The 25,384-nt window shown below is 38.5% G+C and overlaps 2 protein-coding genes across 2 annotated transcripts; both read left to right on the top strand.

The window, feature by feature from the left end:
* The first annotated feature begins 1,596 nt into the window (after positions 1 to 1,596).
* On the top strand, positions 1,597 to 20,817 carry LOC141652749 (flavonoid 3'-monooxygenase). Its single transcript, XM_074460344.1, has 3 exons — positions 1,597 to 2,105; positions 10,385 to 10,825; positions 19,851 to 20,817. Exons 1-3 carry the CDS (start codon positions 1,659 to 1,661, stop codon positions 20,496 to 20,498), a joined length of 1,536 nt encoding a protein of 511 aa, XP_074316445.1. The 5' UTR covers positions 1,597 to 1,658; the 3' UTR covers positions 20,499 to 20,817.
* Positions 20,818 to 22,441: 1,624 nt separating this feature from the next.
* On the top strand, positions 22,442 to 24,346 carry LOC141652755 (uncharacterized). Its single transcript, XM_074460350.1, has one exon. It carries the CDS (start codon positions 22,530 to 22,532, stop codon positions 24,168 to 24,170), a length of 1,641 nt encoding a protein of 546 aa, XP_074316451.1. The 5' UTR covers positions 22,442 to 22,529; the 3' UTR covers positions 24,171 to 24,346.
* Positions 24,347 to 25,384: the final 1,038 nt, after the last annotated feature.

Consider the following 25,384-nt stretch of genomic DNA (forward strand, 5'->3'; position numbering starts at 1 on the left):
TATTTTTAGAAACTTTTACTCTTATTTTATTCACCCCTCTCTCCTATCACTAACCCCACACAACTCTTTTACTCCTATTTTAATACTTTTCCTTAAGTATCGTGTCATTATCAAAAAAAACGTTATAATTTAGGGAGGGAGTATAGAAGGAGAGGAGACAAATTTGACCCCAACTCGATAACTTTACCTTGTCCTTATGAAAACTCATCCGATAGAGCTGGAAAATGAAGCAATTCAAAACTGACCCGAGCCGTTTGCGGTCAGACAACCGATATGATGATAGGCCTGAATCCGGATCCGTCTCAATAAAATTGTTAACATGACAATTATTAAGTTTAATATTAATTCAAATAAAGGCTAGTACTTAATTTAATAACAAAGTAATTAAACCAAATAATGGTTAAAACTAAAACTTATTGTTAAAAAAATTTAAAGAACTACGATAAAGTAATCAGACCCGATAATGACGCGATCTGAATTTGAACCACCCTGTTACATTAATTGAACCACCCTGTTACATTAATTGACCCGGACCTAATAACGATCCGAACTAAACCCGAATCTACCCAAAAGGATATGTTGATAGGCTATTATTCGAACCCGATCCGACTTGACCCGACCCTATGATCCTCACTTTAAGGACGATCATTTCTTGTTACAATTTACATATGAATATTTCAACTTAAATTTAAATAAAATACTCATACCAATCAACATTTGTCAAAAATAATATGAGATGATTTTATATCAAATACTTGTATATTTTTGAAGATAGTTAAACAAGTAACACAAACTTCTAGTAATTTTTAACAAATTAAAATCTCATGTAAAAGAGAGGCATTGTACATTTGTACCTCTATTCACATGCTTGTCTCATTAAGATTAGTCCTTTCTTTTGTATTCTTTCTCATGACTTTCATTCAAGGATCTTATTCCCAGTGGAAACCTCTACTCTTGAGGGAAATCGAAGAAAGAGCTATGTAGATGCGTAAACTATTCACTGTGACAGGAGAAGTATTATACAATAATCGCATTTTATAATTTGTGGTAACAAAATTAAGTCTTTCTTGTTATTGAAGTTAACAATAAATTACTCCGTAATATGTCACCGGGTGACGCCCAAATTGGGTACCACCCTCTCACAACAATTCTTTATTGAAGGGTCCCCACTCACCTCATGTGAGAGGGTGGCGCCCAAATTGGGTGTCACCCGGTGGCGCCCTTTTATTTTCCAATATTTAATGGGTGTTTGAAAGACACTAAAAAAAACATACAAATTAATATATGAGACGATTTTATATTATGAAGTTATCTTATATGTTACTTAAGTATCCTCTTATTATATACGGAGTATTAACTTTGTTAATTAGGTATACATACTTTCAGAAATGATATTTTAGGTCATTAGTGGATGTTCTTACATTTTAGTATAGTATACTAAAATATCAATCAAACAGTAAAAACAATATCAATTTGAGTCGGTGGAATTATAAAAATAACTATTACTATTAACTACTCCATACGGAGTACTAATTACTACACGTACCCTTCTAAATTCCTATATAAACAACAAAATTTCACAATTAAATCCTCACCAAAAAAATCAAACTCTTTAGTTTATTGACTAAAGAAGACTATTAGTTCAAATAAATTAAAAAATGTCAACTTTAGAGCTAACTTTCTACACCATAGCCCTAGCCACATTCCTCTACTACCTCCTCTCCACCACCTTCCACCGATATCCGAAACCGCTCCCACCGGGTCCAAAACCATGGCCCATCGTGGGGAATCTTCCCCACATGGGTCCAGCTCCGCACCAGGGCTTAGCAGCCCTGGCGCAGAAATACGGCCCCCTACTCTACATGCGACTTGGGTACGTGCATGTGGTGGTGGCCGCCTCGGCCTCTGTCGCATCCCAATTTCTTAAGGTTCATGACGTGAATTTTTCAAGTAGGCCACCTAATTCGGGGGCTAAACATATTGCTTATAATTATCAAGACTTAGTATTTGCACCTTACGGACCGAAATGGCGTATGCTTAGGAAAATATGTTCCGTTCACATGTTTTCGAGTAAGGCTTTGGATGACTTTACATCTGTTCGTCAGGTCAGTAATATTAATACGTTTTAAATAGAAAGATAATCAAATAACTGATCTGATACGTTTTAAAATGGATTGATTAGGTAAGTAAATAACTGAGATGGAGGAAGTATTTTGTGATTGCTCTCGGGTTTAAACCTGAAAGCCATGAGCGATTCATTTTAATCAACTGAGTTAACTCGTAAATTTTTTATAATTTTATCGAATGTTATATTATACTTTGTGATTGCTCTCGGGTTTGAACCTGAGACCCATGAGCTTGCATGCATAAGGATTTATTTATGTTATATATGTTAATTAATTAGTATCCATGTTTAGTACTCCTATCAATATATGGAAATCACCGTCATTTCTAAAATAAAAAGATAAACAAATGAGTGATCTGATACGTTTTAAAATGGGTAGTGCTAGGGCGACACCGGGTGTTACTGACTTTCGGTAACACCCTAATTAAATATAATAAAAAATTAAATAAAGCTCAAAATTAGTTTTCATTTTGCGCCAATTGTAGAAGGATAAAAACGTAATTTTTTATGTTCATCTTCTCTGAATTAAATCAAACATTTTCTATCATCAAAATACAAAATCATAGTATCGTACATCTTCTCGCAGTGCATACCACAATCAATCCCCAATTTACGGACTTCACCAAGGTGCCATCAAACCATCTTTTTCAATGTACAAATTTTGAAATTGATAACTATCTTGATTATTTGATTAATTTGCAGTCAAATAGGTTTAGAAATGGGAATTAATGAAGCTATGTTATTGCTTTAGACCAGCCATGTATCATTGTTTGATGCATCCGATTGAACAATCTTTTGAAAATGGTGAACAAGATATCATCAAAGCTTTTCGGGATGTAATTGTATTGAAATATTCCTATATTACCCTTTATTAAAAGACTAATTTGAATTTTAAGTTCTTATGGAGGGAAATGAAAACAATGGAAAAATTACTAAAATGTCCATGGTGTTACCGAAATTCGGTAACACCTGGTGTCGCTATCTCATTTTCCTTTTAAAATGGACTAGTAAACAAAACTGTCGGATTTTTACCTGAAAGCCATGAGCAATTCATTTTAATCAACTGAGTTAACTCGTATTTTTTTTTTTACTTATCGAAGGTTATATTTTACTTTGTGATTGCTCTCGGGTTTGAACCGAACACCCATGAGCTTGTCAGCTTGCATGCATAAGGATTTATTTATGTTATTTTAGCCGTATAAGTAAGTGATTCATACCAAAGTTGGCTGGTGTGAGTGGTAAGGGCTCTCATCTCTTAAACAAGTGGTCAGGGGTTCGATTCTTGACTCTTGCGAATGAAAAAGCCAAACTTGGGAGGGGTCTGTTGGAAATAGGGGCTACTATTTGCATAGTCTTTTTTCCATTTTTGTCCCACATTGGTGAGGAATAGTGTTTGTGTTGTGTTTATATATGACCACACTCCTTACCATATCACTAGTGGGTCATGGGAGGCTTTTGTGGAAGCTTTGCGAGGTGCTTAATTCGACTCGCCGCGCGCGCGCGTGCCGTCTGCGTGCCGAGTCGGCCCGGCCCGGCCCGGCCCGGATCCGGATTTGGGATTTGGGATTTGGGATTTGGCAATCGCCTGCGGCGGGCTTTGCCTATCTTTTTGGGCCAGAGCCGTTTGTTTTTTTGATCAAGAGTACCAGTCTTTGTCATTATCGCTTCTATGCACTAATCGTTGTGTCTTTGTTAGTAGTCTTTGTTAGGCTCCCCGCACCGACTGTTAGTGCCGATAGGCTCCTCTCCTTTGTGTAAATGCTTTGCATTAATAATCTTTGCAGTGGACCGCTCTTGACAAGTGACTCGTTGATCTATTTTGCTATAAATAGATCAACATTCTTCAGCATTAATCACAACAACAATCACTCTCCCTTCTCTCTAATCTCTTCTTCTCTTATCTTCTCCTCTATAATTCCTGGGTGAAGTAATAGATTCTGCGTTTCCAAGTCTCACAGTTCCGAGTGGGCGAAACCGAGTTGGAGACCGTAGTGTTATCCTTGGGGAACTACCGGCACTACCGATCGCCACCACGGCATGCCGGAATATAGTTTTCAAGGCAAAGTGGCTCCTTACCACGCACTACTAATCGGGTTATTTCTATTCGGTTTTCTTGCTTTTCATTATTCTTTGCATTTCGACTAACAATTTGAAAACTATATATCCTGTTGTTGTTTGTTCTTTGTAACAATGTCGTCTGCATTTTAGCGAAAACCATTCGACTTGACTAAACTTGAGAAACCGAACGGTCATAATTATAAGCGTTGGTCACAAAACTGCGATGTTTTTCGAACAATCGGAAATTGATTATGTGTTGTTTAGTGACCCGCCCGCTCTCGTTTATCATTTATCGTTGTTATTCGACACCGTAGAGAACTCACCCCGCCTAAATCGGTTGTTAAGTCAAACGAAGAGGATATTAAGAAATATGATAAGGACAATAAACTTGTTAGATGCCAGCTACTAAACAACATGTCTGACACCCTTTTTGACCTGTTTATGGTTCATAAGTCTGCTAAAACCATATGGGAATTGCTAGAGAAAAAATATGGGGCTGACGATGCGGGTAAAAAGAAATATGTTGTGGGAAAGTGGCTACAATTTCAGATGGTTGACGGGAAACCCATCATGGAACAAGTTCATATTTATGAGAACCTTTGTGCTGATGTTGTTAATGAGGGTATGAAATTAGATAACATTTTTGTGGCTAATGTACTGTTAGAGAAATTCCCTCCCTCCTGGTCAGACTATAGGAACCACCTTAAACATAAGAAAAAAGACCTGTCTCTCCAAGAACTAGTAGGACACATGAGGACCGAAGAGGCAAATCGCCTTAAAGACAAACCTGTTAGTCAATCGGTTAAAACAGAACGATCGATTTGTTGATGCTAACTGGTTGAGTCCGGTGGTCCGTCTTATACTTGAGAAGTTCAAGGGTAAGGGTAAGGCTAAGGTTGGTCGGGGTAAGAACCAGGGTCAAAGCCAAGAAGAATGGTCCAGGGAAGCACTCCAAACCGGTTCCTAAGATTCAGAAACCTGCTAAGGGTCCTTTTGTCTGCTATGTTTGCGGAAAACCTGGGCACAAAGCCTACCAATGCTCCGAAAAGAAAACTACTGAAGCCAATGTCAGAATCGATGACATCATTCTTTCGCTGTGGTTGTGGAAGCTAATTTGGTGGGTAATGTTGCTGAATGGGTCTTGGACACTGGCGCTTCCCGACACCTCTGTGCTGATAAGGGGTTATTTGCTGAGTTCGAGGAAGTAGCTGATGGGGGTTGCGTTTTTATGGGTAACTCTTCATCCGCACCGATCAATGGCAAAGGCAAGATCTTTCTCAAACTCACCTCAGGGAAAACACTTGCTTTAAATAATGTTTTGTATGTTCCCTCGTTACGTCGAAACCTTGTGTCTGGTGCCTTATTAAACAAAGCTGGGTTGAAGCTTGTGTTTGAGGCTGACAAGGTGGTAATGTCGCGTAATGGGGAATTTGTGGGCAAGGGTTATCTTGCTGGGGGTCTTTTTGTGTTGAACACTGATTCAGTTTTTAATAATATTGCATCTACTTCTGCTTATATTGCTGAGTCTATTGATATATGGCATGGTAGGTTAGGTCATGTGAATGTGGATTATATTAAAAAACTTAGAACTATGAGTTTAATTCCGAGTTTGACGAGTCAAGAATTCTCTAAATGTGCTAGCTGTGTTGAGGCTAAGTTTACAAAGAAACCTAGTAAACCTGTCACAACTAGGAATACGAGTCTTCTTGAGTTAATTCACTCGACCTGGTGACTTCAAAAATATTGCAAGTAGAGGTGGAAAGAATTATTATGTCACCTTTATAGACGACTGTTCAAGGTACACCGTGTCTATCGCTTAAGACTAAAGATGAAGCAACAATCGTTTATAAACTTTAAAAATGAAGTCGAAAATCAACTCGACAGGAAAATTAAAAGGGTAAGGTCTGATAGAGGTGGTGAGTACAAATCTACTTATCTAGCTGACTTTTGTGCTGCTAATGGTTTAATACATGAGACTAGTCCACCTTACTTACCTCAGTCTAACGGTGTAGCTGAACGGAAAAATAGAACCTTAAAAGAGATGATGAATGCTATGCTTTTAAGTTCTGGCCTATCCGACGACATGTGGGGGAAGCAATACTTTCTGCTTGTCATATTCTTAACCGTGTACCTCATAAGAAAATTGACAAGACACCCTATGAGATGTGGAAGGGCTATCCTCCTAACCTAAGTTACCTTAGAGTATGGGGGTGTTTGGCTAAAGTGGGCTTACCTGATTTTAGGAGACCTACTGTTGGACCAAAGACCTATGATTGTGTTTTTATAGGTTATGCTCAAAATAGTTCTGCTTATAGATTCATGTCTTTAAGTGATCGTTCTATATCTGAAGCTAGAGACGCTGTGTTTTTTGAGCATGTTTTTCCATTACAGAAGAATGTTGATTCATCTCCTAGTTTACCTTTTACATCTGTTGATATCTCTTCACATGCTAGTAGTAGCTCTTCTAGTGGTCATGATGCTGAACCTAGAAGGAGTAAGAGACCTAGATGTCCAAAGAACTTTGGAGCTGATTTTGTTTCAACTTTGCTGTCTGAACATGGATACACTGTGTGTGCTAGTGATGAATTTGTTTCAGCCTTTTTAATAGAAGATGACCCAAAAACGTATAGTGAGGCAATGAAATCCATTGATGCTAATTTTTGGAAAGATGCTATTAAAAATGAACTTGACTCTATTATGTCAAATCAAACTTGGAAGTTGACTGACTTACCTAAAGGTAGTAAACCCATTACAAGTAAATGGATCTTTAAAAAGAAAATGAGACCTGACGGTACAATAGAGAGGTTCAAAGCTAGACTTGTAGTTAGAGGCTTTACACAAAAGAAGGGTATTGATTATTTTGAGACTTACTCTCCTGTGACCAAAATCTCGACTATTAGGACTCTTGTCGCCTTAGCTGCTATTCATAACCTTATTATACATCAGATGGATGTTAAAACGCTTTTTGAATGGTGAACTAAGGGAAGAGGTCTACATGTCTCAACCTGAAGGGTTTGTGATTGAGGGTCAAGAGAGTAAAGTGTGTAAACTGAACAAGTCTCTTTATGGACTGAAACAAGCACCTAAACAGTGGTATGAGAAATTTAACAACACTTTAATAAGTAATGGCTATGAGGTTAACCATTCTGATTCATGTGTTTATTCAAAGGTAATAGAATCCGTTTGTGTGCTCATATGCCTTTATGTTGATGACATGTTAATACTTGGTAATAATTTAGAGGTAATTATTAGAACCAAAGATTTTTTGTCATCACAGTTTGAGATGAAGGACTTAGGAGAAGCTGATGTTATCCTAGGAGTTAAGGTCATCCGAAACTCCAATGGAATCTGTCTAAGTCAATCTCATTATGTTGAAAAAGTGTTGAAAAAGTTTAATCGCTTTGATGATGTGCTGCGAACACCCTATGATTCTAGTGTAGCATTGTGTAAAAACTTGGGCAATAGTGTTTCCCAAGAAGAGTATGCTAAAATCCTAGGTAGTGTGATGTTTTTAATGAACTGTACTCGACCAGATATTGCTTATGCAGTTAGTAGACTGAGTCGTTATACACATAACCCTAGCAATGAACACTGGAATGCTCTTCGTCGTTTACTAAAATACCTGAAGGGAACAATTGACTTATGTTTGCATTATAGTAATTTTCCTGCTGTGTTAGAGGGATACTGTGATGCTAACTGGGTTGCAGGTAACGATGAGATCTGTTCTACTAGTGGTTATGTCTTTACCATGGGTGGAGGTGCTATATCGTGGAAGTCTTCTAAACAGACTTGTATTGCACGCTCTACCATGGAATCTGAGTTCATAGCTCTTGAGTTGGCAGTGGCAAGAGATTTGAATGGTTGAAAAACCTTTTAGCCGATATACCAAGATGGGGCGGACGGCTAACACCGGTCTCCCGTGCGTGACTCGCAGCAAAGCAATTGGTGTTGCAAAGAAACGGTGTCTACAATTCGAAAAAGAGACATATTCGAATAAGACACGCTGCAGTTAAACAACTCCAAAACAATGGAGTGATTGCTTTGGACTATGTGAAGTCCGAAAACAATCTTGCTGATCCCTTTACTAAAGGGCTGGCTAGGAGGCTAGTCGTTGATACGTCAAGGGGAATGGGGCTTAAGTCCTTAGGTCAAGAGTGAGACTTGACTAGGTATAAAGCTTTTATTCCTATGGCGTTGTATGATTCATAGCCTTAATGGTAGTGCTTTTGAGACGCACTTGATGAATCATACACCAGGTTGGACTTAGGTCCTTAATGACTCATGTGAGAAGTGCTATTGAGAAGCACTTGAGTCACCTACGTAGGTGTAACGATCATTAGACTATGAGAAGTCTTCTGAACACATCTATGAGTACCGAGGTAAACGCATAACTCTAAAAGAGCGCGTTGCACTTTCGCGGAACGATCTTAATCTAAAGGTATGATATGTGTTGTGGGGGGGTATCGACCGAAGCTCGGCTAGGAATTCAAATCGCAAGATATTCTCTCGTTGTAAGTAAGTTGTTTCCTCATTTCACTAAAGTGTCAATTCAAATCGAAAGATATTGATACCTAAGTATCCAATCCTTCCTTTACCCAGAATTCTTCTTCTTTCTCTCTGGCGCCCCTAGTGGGGATTGTTGGAAATAGGGGCTACTATTTGCATAGTCTTTTTTCCATTTTTGTCCCACATTGGTGAGGAATAGTGTTTGTGTTGTGTTTATATATGACCACACTCCTTACCATATCACTAGTGGGTCATGGGAGGCTTTTGTGGAAGCTTTGCGAGGTCTTAATTCGCAGCTCGCACACGCCCGTGCGCCGTGCCGTCTCGTGCCCGGCCGAGCCGGCCCGGCCGGATCCGGATTTGGGATTTGGGATTTGGGATTTGGCAATCGCCGCGCGCGGGCTTTGCCTATCTTTTTGGGCGTGAGCCGTTTGTTTTTTTGATCAAGAGTACAGTCTTGTCATTGCTCTATGCACTAACCGTTAAGTCTTTGTTGGTAGTCTTTGTTAGGCTCCCCGCACCGACTCGTTAGTCTTGATAGGCTCTCTCCACTTTGTGTAAATCTTTGCATTAATAATGCTGCAGTGGACCCGCTTCTTGTGGTGACTCGTTGATCTATTTTGCTATAAATAGATCAACATTCTTCAGCATTAATCACAACAACAATCACTCTCCCTTCTCTCTAATCTCTTCTTCTCTTATCTTCTCCTCTATAATTCCTGGGTGAAGTAATAGATTCGTCGTTCAAGTCTCACGAGTTCCGAGTGGGCGAAACCGAGTTGGAGACCGTAGTGTTATCCTTGGGAACTACCGCACTAGTGATCGCCACCACGGTCGTACCGGAATATAGTTTTCAAGGCAGTGGCTCCCTTACCACGGCACTACTAATCGGGTTATTTCTATTCTGGTTTTCTTGCTTTTCATTGTTACTGCAGTTTACGACTAACAGGGTCAACCCATTAAATCGCTTCGATCTCGGGAAGGAGATTAAAAAATTTTGTCGCTAATAATCATGCATTAATTTTCATAAGCGTTACGTAGTGAACTACGTAACTCCCGAATAAACTGTCTGCTAATATTAATTAACGGTAGCCAATATTTTAGGCTTAATAAGTTGGGCGTACGTTTTTAGTTGTAATTAAGTAGTCACTCCTTTGCCTTACTAGTTAGACTACTTACTAGTTGCAAATGAGACCGAAGGAGTATCTTTTTGTTTTTGAGGTAAGTAAATAATTGGGACGGAAGGAGTAATTAGGTCAGCTCGCTTTTATTAGAAATACACAAATATGAAAATGGAGGTCTTCTGAAATGAAAAGTCTAAATATCCTCGGACTTTTGCGTTTAGAAATAAATGTATATCGTCTTGTTTTTCATAGTATGAGGTATTATGTTGACATTTAGAACGTGAAGTGATAAGGACATTATTACAAATTAAATCACTTCGAATGAATTGAATCATAGTGTTCGGTCTTAAATGAGAATTTGTGAAACAGAATATACTACCTTTTTTTTATATTTTTTTTTCCCTATTTTTCGATCTTCATGATGAACTTTTCACCGGTTTCAATCTAAAATAAAATAATATTTTCTTAAAATGTCTTGATAATAAATGTAAATATTTTAGTTTTATCTGTTAGTAGTTTTTATTCCGTGACATATTTAATGACATGATTAATTGAACCTTATTTCATGCAGGAGGAAGTGTCAATACTTGTAAATGCGCTAGCAAAGGCAGGCGCAAAGCCAGTACAATTAGGACAACTCCTAAACGTATGCACAACCAATGCCTTATCAAGAGTGATGTTGGGAAAGAGAGTTCTCGGTGATGGAACCGGGAAAAGCGACCCAAAAGCCGAAGAATTCAAGAACATGGTGATGGAATTGATGGTGCTCACCGGAGTTTTTAATATCGGCGACTTTGTGCCGGTATTAGAGTGTTTGGACTTGCAAGGAGTTGCATCTAAGATGAAGAACTTACATAAGAGGCTTGACAATTTTATGGGTGCTATACTGGAAGAGCATAAAACTAGTGGTAAACATGGTGGTGATTTGTTAAGCACTTTGATATCTTTGAAGGATAATTATGATGGTGAAAGTGGACAATTTACTGACACTGAAATCAAGGCCTTACTCTTGGTAATTGTTTCTAACTTACTACGGAGTACTAATTTTATTATCATTTGTTTCCGCTGTTAATTATGTGCGATAATTATATGATGCGACATATTAAAACTGATCATTTTATGATAAATAGTGACCGTTTTACGGTAAAAAGTGACCATTTTTCGAAGAATAACGTTGAATTACCATAAGAAAAATAACATTAATTTCTCAGCTACTCAGAAGATCCAAGCTTGCATAGTATAGAACTTTAAGCTTTTCAACTATGTGACCGTTTTTTATCTTCCAAAGTGTCCACTTCACAGAAAACATTGAAAATTAATATGAGTACCCCCGTATAATTTCTCACTAAAAAAATCGAAAATTATTGCTGAAAATTCATAAAATTTGTCATTAATAATACGGAGTATGATATTTCTCATCTATAAAATACTGAAAATTACGGCTAAAATTTTATACTCAATACAATTTACAATTTACAAAGGGTTATTTAGCTTGAATACTCCAAACTATTGTCCTCCTTCTCATAATACTTTGAACTTGAATTTAACTTACAATAAACTATAGTATTAGCCCCATCTTCTCGGATTATACTCAGATAATCGACTACCTGTCTAACAAGTCACTCCCCTTATTATCCTTACAAACTCACCCATGACACATCCTACCATTATCCTCGACAAATCACAACACCACAATCACCACCGTCCACCCATAACCACTTACACGCAAATCACAACCGCCTTAGCCCAACTCTCAACTGTCATAATGACACCAACCACGACCCCCAATCAAGCACCAAATTAATATTTACCCTAAATTGATTTGAGATCTATGGTTTTAGAAATTTATAAATTGATATTTACCCCCAATCAAGTACTAAAAATATGTTCTAATCATACTGTATTTATTATTCTCATAATCTAATGTAAAAGTAGATCATTATATCATGTACAATTCACGCTCTTACAATATTTTATGTTGATACACAATTCTCATTTACAACTTACTACAATTAAGCCTGCCACCGTGCTCTCTCATAACTAACCTAGTATACGTGATTTCTAAGCTATTACGTATACGGTATACTCGAAAATTATACGCAAGCACCCCCGTCGAAAATTGACACGTGTAATAAAAATAGTAAGTGCAACAAGATTAAGAAATGTAGGGAGAGTAAAAATAGACTAGTCGTTAAAATTTAGAATCCAAAAATTATTAAATGAGAAAGGGAGGTCCACGAACAACGTACGTAGAAAAGCAACTTTTGCAAAGTTTTGATATGCTTTCATTTATTTATGTCCTCTTAACGTCTAATCTATTCTACCTACCATTCTCTCTTTCATTATGCTTACGTTCCACTCTTAATTACCATTCAAACTCTAATATTATTCACATTTTTGACAAAACTTTTTTCTTTGATTGAACTTTCTTTCATCCCCTTATACTAAAAGAATAAGAGTTCTCAGAATTTTCCCGCCTAAATTAATTTGGCTATAATTAGGTTTTATTATAACATATCTGTTATTGGGCTTTTATTATCTTATATCTACATCTGGATTATAAAAAACTTTCCTTTTCCACCGATTAATACAAAATATTAATTATAATAAATTTACAATTAAATTTCAAATTGAGTTAAATATCATTTTTATTATTATTTTCTTTAATGTTTCTATCTAAAATACCGCGCATTCGCGCGGGATCTATACTAGTGTTCTATTAATTGTTCTATTTACGTTGATAATGACGTACGGTGTACTACTACTACTAGGTTTTGAAGTTAGAAATTGCTGATAAACTTTCATTTCAGACGGTCTTTATTAACTTAAAACAAGAAAAAAATTTACCATTTTATAATAAAAAGTGATTATTTAATAATAAAAGGTTTTAGCTAAAATTGTCACTTTATAACAGTAAATTAGTGATAACTTTTTCTCAGAAAATATTCACATTTTATTGCAAAATTATTACATTTTATTTGTCTTAACTTAAGATGAATATCGCCCGTCTACTTACGGTAAATTCAAATGGTAAGGGTATTATAGCATGAAATTTATTGCTAACGTGTTTCTATATTTACATTTAATTAGAATCTTGATACTCTTAAAGATACAAGGACGTTAGAGATGAAATTCACTGGCATAAATTACTCGGTTCATAAATTATACTACCAGATACCACAGATGATATAGTTTGTAAGTTTATAATAAATTTTTTTAGTTTTAATGTATAGTTTATGAGTTTTAATATAAAATTTATGAATTACTTCACATAAATATCAAACTAAAAACTTACAATGTCGCTCAAAAAGTTAAACCTGATTTTTAATATCTAAAGATTAAGTTATACTCGTAACTAAGAAACTTTAAAGTTTTCATAAAAATACACGTAAACTCAGTTAACTCTAATATAGTTATACAGTGTTATTGTATCTCTAGAGACTAGAGGTATAATCATTTTGTTTTGATTTGACTATGATACCCTTATTTTTATCAATTTATGAGTAGCTAATTTATTTAATTTAGTGTCATTATGACATCATCATCATGTTGCTATTACTGTCCTTATCCGTGGAGCTATTGTTTGTCGTCGTGGATTTATGAGCCCCCTAGATTTAGAAATTAGAAATACCGTAGACTATAGATTTACTTGCCATATAGAATGTATTTTGGGTGATGTTTTTATTTTATAATAAAAATTTTAACAGAAACTTATATCAAATTACTCATTCGTGTTCAACTTAAAAAGTGATTTCACAAAGATATGACCTTCATTTTTATTTATATAATTTCTGAGAGATGTTTAAATATATACCGAGGTGAAGAAAGACGGTCTTTTATAATTACATCCTCAAATGTCTAATATTCTTAGGACCATTCAATGGTGAAGCCAGATAGGGGCTAATAAGGTCAATCGTCCCCGCTAGTCAATGAAAAATATTGATTTTGGTTGAAAATTTTGATTTTTTTCTATCTCAAACTCTATAACATTATCAATTTGCCCCGTTAAAATTCCTTGCCCCTAACGTCAAATCCCGACTCCGTCACTCGGATGACCTACCCTTCTCCTTTATTAAGCTGACGTTCAGCTCTGTTAAGCCTCAAATATTGTTAACACAATTGACCAATGTTGAATTGATTTCTATTGATGTTGATATCCTCCGTATGTGATTGCGACGCAATAACCACTTTATGGCCTTCACTCACATGTACTATCTGTTCATCCATTTGGATTTACATGCCCTAATAATTCTCCCTCCATTATTTTTACACCTTTGACATTAATTTCGTTAAGGGGGTGTTTTGTAAACGGTATATTGATCGATTATTAACATATTCAAGGGTTTTAGCATGTTTGACCAATTAATATGCTAATTTTAGTGTTTGGTAAACAACATATTGATACCGCATATTTGGGGTCAATATGTTGTTTCATAATATGCTGTTTACCCCAACATATTGGTTAGCATATTGTAAAATAAGAAATTTTATTCCATTTTACAAAGAAAATTAACAATCTACAAATTAATTCTGCTAATTATAATACGCTAGTCAAACCTTCTGATAAAATCTGCTATTTATAATCTACTTTAATTACAATCTACTTATGCTGAAATTAATCCGTTGTTTACCATATGGCCTAAATATTTTGGACAAAAAATTAACATCTCCGTCCAATCATTTGTTTACCTTTATTGAAATATACTCTGACAAAGAATAAAAAAGTAAACAAATGAATGGGGTAGTATGAATATAAAACAACACTTTATTTCGTAGTTTATATTCCTGTATTTTTGTGATGTATAGTAATTTTTGTAAGTATATCAACGGTCAAAGATAACGTTACGTAATTTTGTTATAGAAGTTATAAATTACAAAAGAAATAATAAGATTTCATCACCAGATGATATTGAAATTTACTATCATCCTCTTATATTGCATGTATAATAAAACATTCTTCGTCTAGTGGTTAAGACGGAGGTATTGTGGACAATAGGTCCCAGGTTCGAATCCCCCCTCTCCTATATTGTAATGCGACTAAGTACGCGCTGAAGAGAATGAGATAATATGTATATAGTATTGAATGAATAGAATAGGTTACAAGAGGTTCTATTTATACAATTGTTAAGCTAACAATATCAGTAGAAACCTAAGCTAACTAATGCTAGATATTAGGAAGAGGAGTCTAACTAATTGACTAAGTAAATACAAAGGAATAGGAGCATGTGCACATAAGATTAGGAGTTTGTTACGGGAGATTATAGTTGACTGAAGATCAAGCTATAATATCCTTAATACCGTCCCTCAAGATGGACGGTCGTAGAGTAAGTCCAATCTTGGAAGCGAGAAGAAGGAACCGAGACTTGGACAAGGGTTTGGTAAGAGTGTCGGCAATTTGATCGTCACCATTGATATGTTGCACGCGTATGGCACCCAACTGAACTTGTTCCCGAACAAAGTGAAAGGCAATTGCCAGGTGCTTCATCCGTGAATGAAAAACGGGATTTGCGGAATAGCTTGTGGCACTAAGATTGTCACAGAAAATAGTTGGAGCAGACGATAATGTAATACCAAGTTCAGACAAAAGCGATTTCAACCATAAAACTTCAGACGTAGTGGCCGCAATAGCTCGAAATTCGGCTTCAGTGGAGGATTGTGAGATGGCTCGCTGCTTTTTAGAAGACCACGAGATGGGATTTTGTCCAATAAACACGACAAAGCCAGTAGTTGAGACATAATCAGACCGATCACCACCCCAATCCGCGTCACAAAAGGCATGAAAATTAAACGGAGTATTTTTAAACAGGTGAATGCCGTGATTAACAGTGCCCTTTAAATACCTAAGTAGTCGTTTGAGAGACGTCCAATGATGCACAGTGGGATGAGTAAGAAATTGAGCAAGCTTATTAACGGGGAACGCAATATCAGGCCGAGTTAGAGACAAATATTGTAGACTTCCAATGATAGCACGATAGTCAGAAATATTTTCAATCGGAAGGTTATCTTGTCGAGTAAGAGGCGGATGAGGAAGCATGGGTGTTGTAGACGGGTTACTGTCGATCATGTTATAGCGAGTGAGGATATCAGCAACGTACTTAGATTGATTTAAGTGCAAACCTTTCGATGTCGGGGTGACTTCCATCCCAAGAAAATAAGACAAGTATCCCAAATCCTTCAGCGAGAACCGGGATGAAATTGCAGCGATGAACTTGTCGACAGCAGTAGCACTAGTTCCTGTAACAATGATATCATCAACGTAGACTAAGGCATACAGACGGATATTAGTAGTAGCGAGAATAAATAATGACGGATCAGAAATAGAGTTGCGAAAACCAGAGGAAAGAAAATAATGTTTGAGCTCATTATACCAAGCCCGAGGAGCTTGTTTGAGCCCGTAAATTGCTTTCGTTAATTTGCAGATATGTGACGGAAATTTCGAGTCTATGAACCCGGGAGGTTGGGCCATATATACATCCTCATTCAAAGTACCCTGCAAGAATGCGTTATTTATATCGACCTGTCGCAACGACCAACCATGGGTGACGGCGAGAGATAGGATGAGTCTAATGGTGGTGGGTTTAATAACTGGGCTGAATGTATCGGTGTAATCGAGTCCGGGTCTTTGGTGGAATCCTTTGGCGACGAGGCGGGCCTTATGTTGTTTTAAACTACCATCCGGGTTATATTTGATACGAAAAACCCACTTGCAACCGATGACATTGGGAGCCGTTTCAGGAGAAACTAGGGTCCAAGTGTTATTACGGGTTAAAGCATCATATTCAGCTTGCATCGCAGCACGCCATGACGGGTCAATAAGCGCCTGTTTTACGGTGGAAGGAGTGACATGTGGTGAAGGTATGGTTGAGACAAGAGCTGTGGTTCGTTTGGAGGAGGTGGTAGGTTTAACGTATTTCGGGTTTGGCTTTATTATGTTATTGGACAGTCGAGTTGTAGGGCGAGATGAGGGTGGGGGTGGTGGCGGTGGTCGTGGTGGAGCAGAGGTGGACGGGGCAGAGGAGGGAGAGGCAGCAGGCGTGTGTGGGGGGGTGTTTGTCGCGGTAGTAGCAGGGGAAGCAGGGGTAGGGGTGTTTGTAGGAGGTGGGTCGTGGGGTGAGGATGGTGTTGCGGGGTCAGGGGTGGTGGTGGCAGGTACGGGTGAGGGGACTTGAATGACGGGGACGGAAAACTGACACCAGGCTGTGGAATTGATGGAGGATACAGGGGTTGATATTTGTAGAAGAGAATTGTAAGGGAAATTATTGTCAAAGAAGCGAACATGACGCGAGGTGTATATACGGGACGTGATGGGATCAAGGCATAAATAGGCACTTTGGGTCGGAGAGTAGCCTATAAATACACATTGAACGGAGCGGGCTTGAAGTTTATGAGTCGTATATGGACGGAGCCAAGGGAAGCAAAGACAACCAAAGTTATGAAGTTTGGAAAAATTCGGATTGTGACGGAATAATTTGAAATAGGCAGACTCGTTTTGTAAAGTAGGAGTAGGAAGACGATTAATTAAATATACCGCTGTAGAGAAAGCATAAGGCCAAAGTGATGATGGAAGTTGAGCATGAGTGAGTAGGGATAAGCCGGTTTCAACAATATGTCGGTGACGACGTTCGGCAAACCCATTATGCTCAGGCGTGTGTGGCGGGGATGTTAAATGCGTAATTCCATTAATATTTAGATGAGAAGTTAATTTGACAAATTCACCGCCATTATCGGAATAAAACTGTTTAATCGGTTTGTCAAAAAATTTCTCAACTATGGCACGAAATTTTTGAAAGACAGTTTCGGTCTCAGACTTTCGTTTAAGTGGGTAAATCCAAATATAGTGTGTATAGTGATCGACGAAGACGACATAATACCTATATGATTCGGTTGAGATAATGGGTGACGTCCATAAATCGGAAAAGACTAAATCAAGAGGAGCTGCGGATATAAGAGTAGATTGCCCAAAAGACAATTTGTGACTTTTATTAACTTGACACGCAATACATGGATCGGAAAGGGAAATACGGAAATTAAACTTGGAATTTAAAACTTGAATGACTTTGTTGGAGGGATGGCCAAGACGGTGATGCCAGGAGTCTTGACCAGGGGCGACGGCAGTGTGTGCGTGAGGCGGAGATGGCGTCCATATGTAAGACCCATCAATAAGGGATCCTTGAAGTAGAACTGCTCCCGTCGTTTTTGCCTTAAAACAAAAAGAGCTCGATGAGAAAATAGCAAGAGCGTTATTGTCATGACAAAATTGAGTGACGGATAAAAGTTTACGTGATATAGATGGAACAATTAAGACATTATTAAAAGAAAGAGAAGAGTTAAGAAGGGGAAAGCGAAAAGAACCAGTGTGTGTGACGGGAAGAGTTGAACCATCTCCAATTACAAGATCATCACCATCATACGGTTGGTGAATGGAGAGAGTATTGAGGTCATCGGAAATATGGTGCGAGGCACCACTATCAATAGTCCAAGCATTCGAGGGTTGGGTCGATGGGTGAGAGGCAGAATGGGCTTGAGGGGTAGGGCCACGGCGCTGTCGAGTTGGGAAAACAACATCAGGATACTTAGCTTGGAAGTCGCGACAGTCGGATGCGACATGACCAACTTCATCGCAAAAGTGACAACGACCTTTATAAGGTTTGGAGTAACCAGAATGGGAGTTCTGTTTTGGAGTGTAGTTGCGGGTTTGTTGATTGGTGCGGGGAGTGTAGGTGTTGCGGGTTTGATAGTTGGCTTGGGTGTGCTGATGGCGGGTATGGGCAGCATGGGCAGAGGGCGTGAAATTGGTGGATGGGTTGGCAGTGGGTGCGTGTTTAAGGCGGAGTTCTTGTTGGATCAGTTTCTCATGAAGCGATTCAAAGGATATTGACGTATCACGGGCGCGCACTGCCTCAATTACGGAACCATATTTGTCATAATTGAGGCCATGAAGGATGCGAGCAGTGATATCATCAACATCCATCGGATGTTCGAGCTGAGCCAAGTCATCGGTGCAAGCCTTTATGGCGGTCATATATTCGGTAATGGTCATGTTATCAGTGTGAGTTATATTTTCGAGGCGGTCCTTAATTTGGAGACGGTGTCCTCTAGAGGAATTGGCAAAGGTACGACATAGGGTGGTCCAAGCGGCATGGGAAGTCGTGTCATTGACGATGAGAGCGGCTATCGGGGGTGCAAGGGTACCGGTAAGGCCTCCTAAAATGAGTTGGTCTTGCCTATACCATGTGGTATAGGCAGGGTTGGGAGCGGTTGTGGTCTTAGTGTCGGGTGGGGTAGGGTCGACTGTGATAGTTTTGGCGGGAGCAGTGGTGGTGCCGTCAAGATAAGAGAAGAGTTCAAGACCGTTCATGATAGCACGGACTTGAAATCTCCATTGACGGAAGGTTATGGTATCCTTAAGTTGAATGCAATTCGAGAAATTGACGAGAGTAAGGGGATGGGTCGGGTCGGCAGTGTTGGCGAGTTGCATTTGGTTGGTAGCCATGGTGATCGTGTGAGATAGGTCGGGGTCGAGTACAGTGATGAAGACGTAGTTTTGATTTGATCGTGAGGATCGTCAGACTCGTGATACCATGAAGAGAATGAGATAATATGTATATAGTATTGAATGAATAGAATAGGTTACAAGAGGTTCTATTTATACAATTGTTAAGCTAACAATATCAGTAGAAACCTAAGCTAACTAATGCTAGATATTAGGAAGAGGAGTCTAACTAATTGACTAAGTAAATACAAAGGAATAGGAGCATGTGCACATAAGATTAGGAGTTTGTTACGGGAGATTATAGTTGACTGAAGATCAAGCTATAATATCCTTAATACGCGCTTCGATTGACCAAAAAAAAAAAAAACATTCTTCGTGGCCTTTGGATATGGTTTGCAAGTTACATTATGCATGTAAATAAAGTAGATGTAAACTATTTACTGGGACTGAGAGAGTATAAAATAAATATTTTTATATCTATTATTGGTTATTTTATTTTTGTTAAATTATTGACGAACATTTTTCCCGTGTTTCTATGATATAGGATTTATTCTCGGCAGGAACAGACACATCATCCAGTACAACAGAATGGGCGATAGCAGAACTAATTCGTCATCCAAAAATCTTAGCCCAAGTCCAACAAGAATTGGACACAGTTGTGGGCCGAGACCGACTCGTAACCGAAGCAGACATACCGAACCTAACCTACTTCCAAGCCGTGATCAAAGAGGTATTCCGTCTTCACCCATCCACACCACTATCATTACCTCGGATGGCGGCCGAGTCATGTGAAATAAATGGCTATCACATCCCTAAAAACACAACATTATTAGTTAACGTATGGGCCATCGCTCGCGACCCTGATGTTTGGGCTAATCCGTTAGAATTCCGACCCGAGAGGTTCCTCCCGGGCGGAGACAAGCCTACTGTGGACGTCAAGGGGAATGATTTTGAGTTGATCCCATTCGGGGCGGGCCGGAGAATTTGTGCTGGGCTGAGTTTGGGCCTGCGTATGGTCCAGTTGTTAACGGCGAGTTTGGCCCATGCATATGAATGGAAGTTAGCTGATGGGCTTTTGGTTGAGAAGCTCAATATGGAAGAGGCTTATGGGCTTACATTACAGAGAAAAGAGCCACTAATGGTCCACCCGGTCCGTCGATTGTCGGCCCATGCTTATGGCACGACAAGTTAAAGAAAATGAAATGTTCGTCGACTGTCGGCCAGTGCTTATAGCACGGCCGATAGCACGTCAAGTTAAGGATAATCAAATGCTTGTCCGAATTTGGATCATATATATTTTAGAGTGAATGGATTTTAATTCAAAAGTCGTAGAAGGGTTCGATCATTACTCGTTGGCCTATGGGATCTTGTTTGTACGATCGACAGTGGTATTTGGCTAGTTTGTGAGAATTTCATGGTTTTCTATTGTAATAATAAGTGGTCAGTACTTAGTAGTTATGTTCATTTCTAAATGTGGTGTGTTAATGGACAACTGTGAGTTGGTATAAAAAGCTTAGTAACTCTCAATTATAATAGTCTAAAAACACCAAAGTGCAACCATAAGACCATCTCCAACCATACTCAATACTCTTCCTCATCACATTCTCTGTTATCAGTTCTTACTCATCTACCTCATTATTCCTCTACTTTTCAATTTACAAACAAAACACTCTTCCAACAATAATTTACACTTATTCCTCATCGTCTTTCATCATTTATCTCTCTTACTTTAAAATACCCCCTACACATTTTTTACATTAAAAATATATTTTCGTAATTTGTTCGGGTTTACAACTCGATAATTACCGACTTCGCTTTTATTATAGAAAAAAGTAAGATGTTTTTTTTTCTTTAAAAAAAATATTAGTTATTGTATTGTATTATCTCCCATCTTTATTTAAATTAAGAGAATATCCATGTTTGGTAAAGATAAGAATGAGATTAATTTACCCCACAATTACGAATTCTTAAACGTCTATTAAAAAACGATATTTAAGAGAGTAAACAAAATCAAAGAAAGAAGTGAAGGAAAGATATGTGGATATATGTCAATATTACTACCTATTTGTAGAGAAAAAAAAATAGCATGGTGTAATTATTTTTTTGTAAAAAACTTAATTACATATTAATTATTAGAAAAAATAACATTTTGAAGATAAATTAATTAACAAAATACAACCACCATTAAAATAAAACTCCATAAAAAGTGGGTCGCACAACTGGGAAACATTGGATTGTATTAAAATTGTACAATTGGTGTGGAATTTGTCCTTCAACGCTGCTCGTTTCAATCTTCGACTTTACGCACAACGTTTTCTTCCTCAACCATTCACTGAAGTAAACTCATGGTTGGAGCACTTTTATTCCTCAATTATGCTCTTCCTTGATTTGTTGAGGAGTCCATTCCTCATGGTTGAGGTCGCTCTAATAATAATTTTAATAGATGATTACAAGAAACGTTTAGATTGAAAAAGGTAAAAAATAAAGATATAAACATAGTTACAGAGATACATAGAAGAATTAAATTCCCTTGATTAAAAACATTGCCCGATTTGAAACCCAAGACAAACTTTTCTTCCATGTCCATCCCATTAAACATCAAGGACCACGACTCTTACCAGTCACCACAACCCTCGTTCCCCATTGTAACCACTACCGCATTGCACCATAGTAGAATCCTAAAAATATATTACTTGTAACAATAACGGGTTACGAAACTATTGTTAAGTAGTGACACCAATAACGCCTTGCTCTTGTGAACATAATTCCAATTCTTATAAATACATACTCGGATAATTCAGTATCATTTCATTATTATTGTTGTTGTTGTTATTTAGTTAAGGTAAATAGATCTTTGTTTAGTTAATCAATTCAATTTAGTTAAGACGACTTTACCTTAAAAGAAAACCCGACTTAACACAATTTGAATCTCATAAGCAGTAGCCGACTTAATCAGAAGTCTCGTGTTCGAGTTCTGGAAATACAGTAGTGTTAAAACTCATGAGAGAGAGCGCTTTATCGGCCGAATAATCCTACCCGACTCAAATCCGGACTAAACCAGATGATTTAGAAAAAAAACGGAGTAGCCGACTTAGGACTTTAGGAGACGCACGACTACGTGAGAGATAAGTACATAAGTACACCCTTCTATTTTTCGATTTCCTCTCCTCATCCATATTTTCCCCAAATCACAAATCCCAGAAAACCCTAAATCGCAAAATCAATGGCGATTTCCGACCGACGCAACGGCCGTTACTCACCCAAATCCGACGATTCACGCGATATACACCGACGTCATCGCAGTCGTAGTCCATCATACCGGCGATACTCTCCAGAACTCCGCCGTCGTCGAAACCCTAGCCGAAGCCGAACTCCTCCTCCGCCGCCTCCGCTCGACGATTCACGTGACATACGCCGCCGTCAACGCAGCCGTAGTCCGTCATACGCGCGATACTCTCCTGAACTCAGCCGCCGTCGAAACCCTAGCCGCAGCCGAACTCCTCCTCTTCCACCGCCACCGCCATATCGCAAACCCTTGCCTGTTAGAGATAATTACAATAATCGACGTGATAGAGGTAATTACGGTAGAATTCCTGATAATGAATCCGATGAAGAATTGCGTGATTTGAGTTTCGAGGAATATCGTCGTCTTAAACGCCAGAAATTACGCCGTAATGCTAGGCATTGTATTTGGCAAGTTACTCCTAGTCCTCCTAGATCTCAAAAAGACGCGTCTCGTGATGGTTTTGATGAAAATCAAGATGATTCTCATGATGACGATGATGATGTGATTCCTCCTAAGTCTGGTTCTGGTTCGGATTCTGGTTCGGGTTCGGATTCACGATTGAAGAGTAGAGGGAAAAAGAATGGTAAGGTTAGGGTTAGGGGTAAGGAATCCGAGAGTGATTCGGATACGAATACAAATACAGATAGTGAGTCGGGTTCGAAAGATTCTGATTCTGGTAGTAGGAAGAAAAGTAGAAAGAGGAGGCATAAGAGAAAGAAGAGTTCGAGTTCGAGGTCAAGGAGAAAGAGTAGTAGGAAATCGTCTGATTCTGAGGAGGATGATGAGAGTGAAGATGGGGTTGATTCGAGTGAGGAAGATAGGAAGAAGAGGAAGTCGAAATCGAAGAGAGGTAGTAATGGAAAGAGGAAGAAGAGTAGTAGTAAGAGGAGGAAGAGGAGAAGAAGCAGTAAGAGTGAAACGGAAGACGAGAGTGAAAGCGAGGGTGAGAGGAGGAGGAAGAGGAATAAGAAGAAGGTGGTTCGAGAATTGAGTGAGGAAGGTAGTGATAGTAGTAGAGGGACAAGGGAGCTGGTGATTGATGAGACGAGTTTGAAGATTGTTGAAACGGGCAATGTAGATGATGATGAGATTAATCCTGAGGTGTTGAAGTTTAAGGTAATGTTGGAAGCTCAGAAAATGGAGGCTGCCATGGTGAATGAGCAGCTTGTAGGCCCACAACCCTTGCCAAAGGCAGAAGGGCATATTAGCTATGGTGGTGCGCTTAGGCCGGGTGAAGGTGATGCTATTGCGCAGTATGTGCAGCAAGGAAAGCGTATCCCACGTCGTGGAGAAGTGGGTCTTTCTGCTGATGAAATTTCGAAATTTGAGGATCTTGGGTATGTGATGAGTGGTAGTAGGCATCAAAGGATGAATGCCATTCGTATTAGGAAAGAAAACCAGGTTTATAGTGCTGAAGATAAGAGAGCTCTTGCAATGTATAACTTTGAGGAAAAGGCGAAGCGCGAGGGTAAAGTTATGACTGATCTTAAGAGACTTGTGCAACGTACTATTGGGCAGGAGGTTGCTCCTAATCATGACCCTTTCGGTGCTAAAGATGAAGGCGATGTGGAACCGTAGTGTTTTCTTTTTGGTATTAGTTTTCACAATACTAAGGCTATGTTTTGTCAACTACTGATTTTTTACAAAATTCAGCATACTACTTTATGATCGATCTTCTTCATGTAATGTGCACTTTGGAATCTTATATTGTAAGTTCTCAGTTTTTATCTCCACATATCTCGTTTATTGTGAAACTGGCTGGTTATGCATTCCCATATCAAGCATTCAAGCATATTAATGTAATTGATGATATTTGGTTGTTCATCCATGCTTATCACGTATGTTCGATGTTCTCTACGTTACATGAAGCATATGTTCTGAAGTTGGCGCCAATTATACATGGTTTTGGTGACAGAATTCATGTGGTATTATTGTGATTGATGCTACATGCTTTTTATGGAGTTTTTTGTTTCCTATGTTGATAGTTGCGTGTTTTTTTTTTTTAACTAGGTTTCCAACATGTTAACAACTCTTCCTCAAATCCCTAATGTTTCTGCAAACAGCCGGGTTGGGGGTCAAATATAGGCAACACTATCCCAAATCCGTAATGCCTCAAAGGCTTCTGCAAACAGCCGTGTTGGGGCTTGTATGTAGGCAGCCTTACAGGTTGTTAGCAACACAGAGGCTGTGGCGGGGCTCCAGATGACCCAAAATATTAGTTCCATCGATAATTACATTAAATGCATGCCAATTTACAATAGAAAGAAGCCCTGCGCCCCTGCCTAATCAGTGAGCCATTTTGCTTTACTCCATCATAGTTTTGAACCAAAGAATAACGAGCCTTTATTTTGTTCCACTGGAAACGGAAATGTTCCCAATATGTTGGCTACTTTACTGGCTCGGTCCTGCGTTTTACCCTTTGTTGGCTACTTGGCCGTAAAAGTGTGTGCATTTGTTAACACAGGATACCTGTCATCTAGGCCAGTTAGTGCAACAATGGCTCTTTAACTTCACTCCTTGCTCCAAGTCAAAAGCTGTAGCAAATAGCATACTTGTGCCAAATGACCGAAGATTAAAGAAAGTGGTCATCTTGTTTTGATTTTCGTGAGTTTCCCTTTCCAGTTTGCATCAGACTTCTCTTGTGTCGTCTTTTTTTTTCCTTATGAATACACAATTGTCGTTTCCATGCTGAAGCTATTACCTGTGTTTAGTATTGATCGATAAATGTAGGTAGATTTTCCTAATGGCCATAGCATCCTCCTCCCCTCCATATGCACATAACTGATTGTTGG

Source organism: Silene latifolia, chromosome 4 (assembly GCF_048544455.1).
Source record: "Silene latifolia isolate original U9 population chromosome 4, ASM4854445v1, whole genome shotgun sequence".
Lineage (NCBI taxonomy): Eukaryota > Viridiplantae > Streptophyta > Magnoliopsida > Caryophyllales > Caryophyllaceae > Silene > Silene latifolia.

Coding starts and splice junctions, on each gene's coding strand:
- LOC141652749 (XM_074460344.1), top strand. CDS start 1,659: ATGTCAACTTTAGAGCTAACTTTCTACACCATAGCCCTAGCCACATTC. Junction 2,106..10,384: donor ACTTTACATCTGTTCGTCAG/GTCAGTAATATT, acceptor TATTTCATGCAG/GAGGAAGTGTCAATACTTGT. Junction 10,826..19,850: donor AAATCAAGGCCTTACTCTTG/GTAATTGTTTCT, acceptor TCTATGATATAG/GATTTATTCTCGGCAGGAAC.
- LOC141652755 (XM_074460350.1), top strand. CDS start 22,530: ATGGCGATTTCCGACCGACGCAACGGCCGTTACTCACCCAAATCCGAC.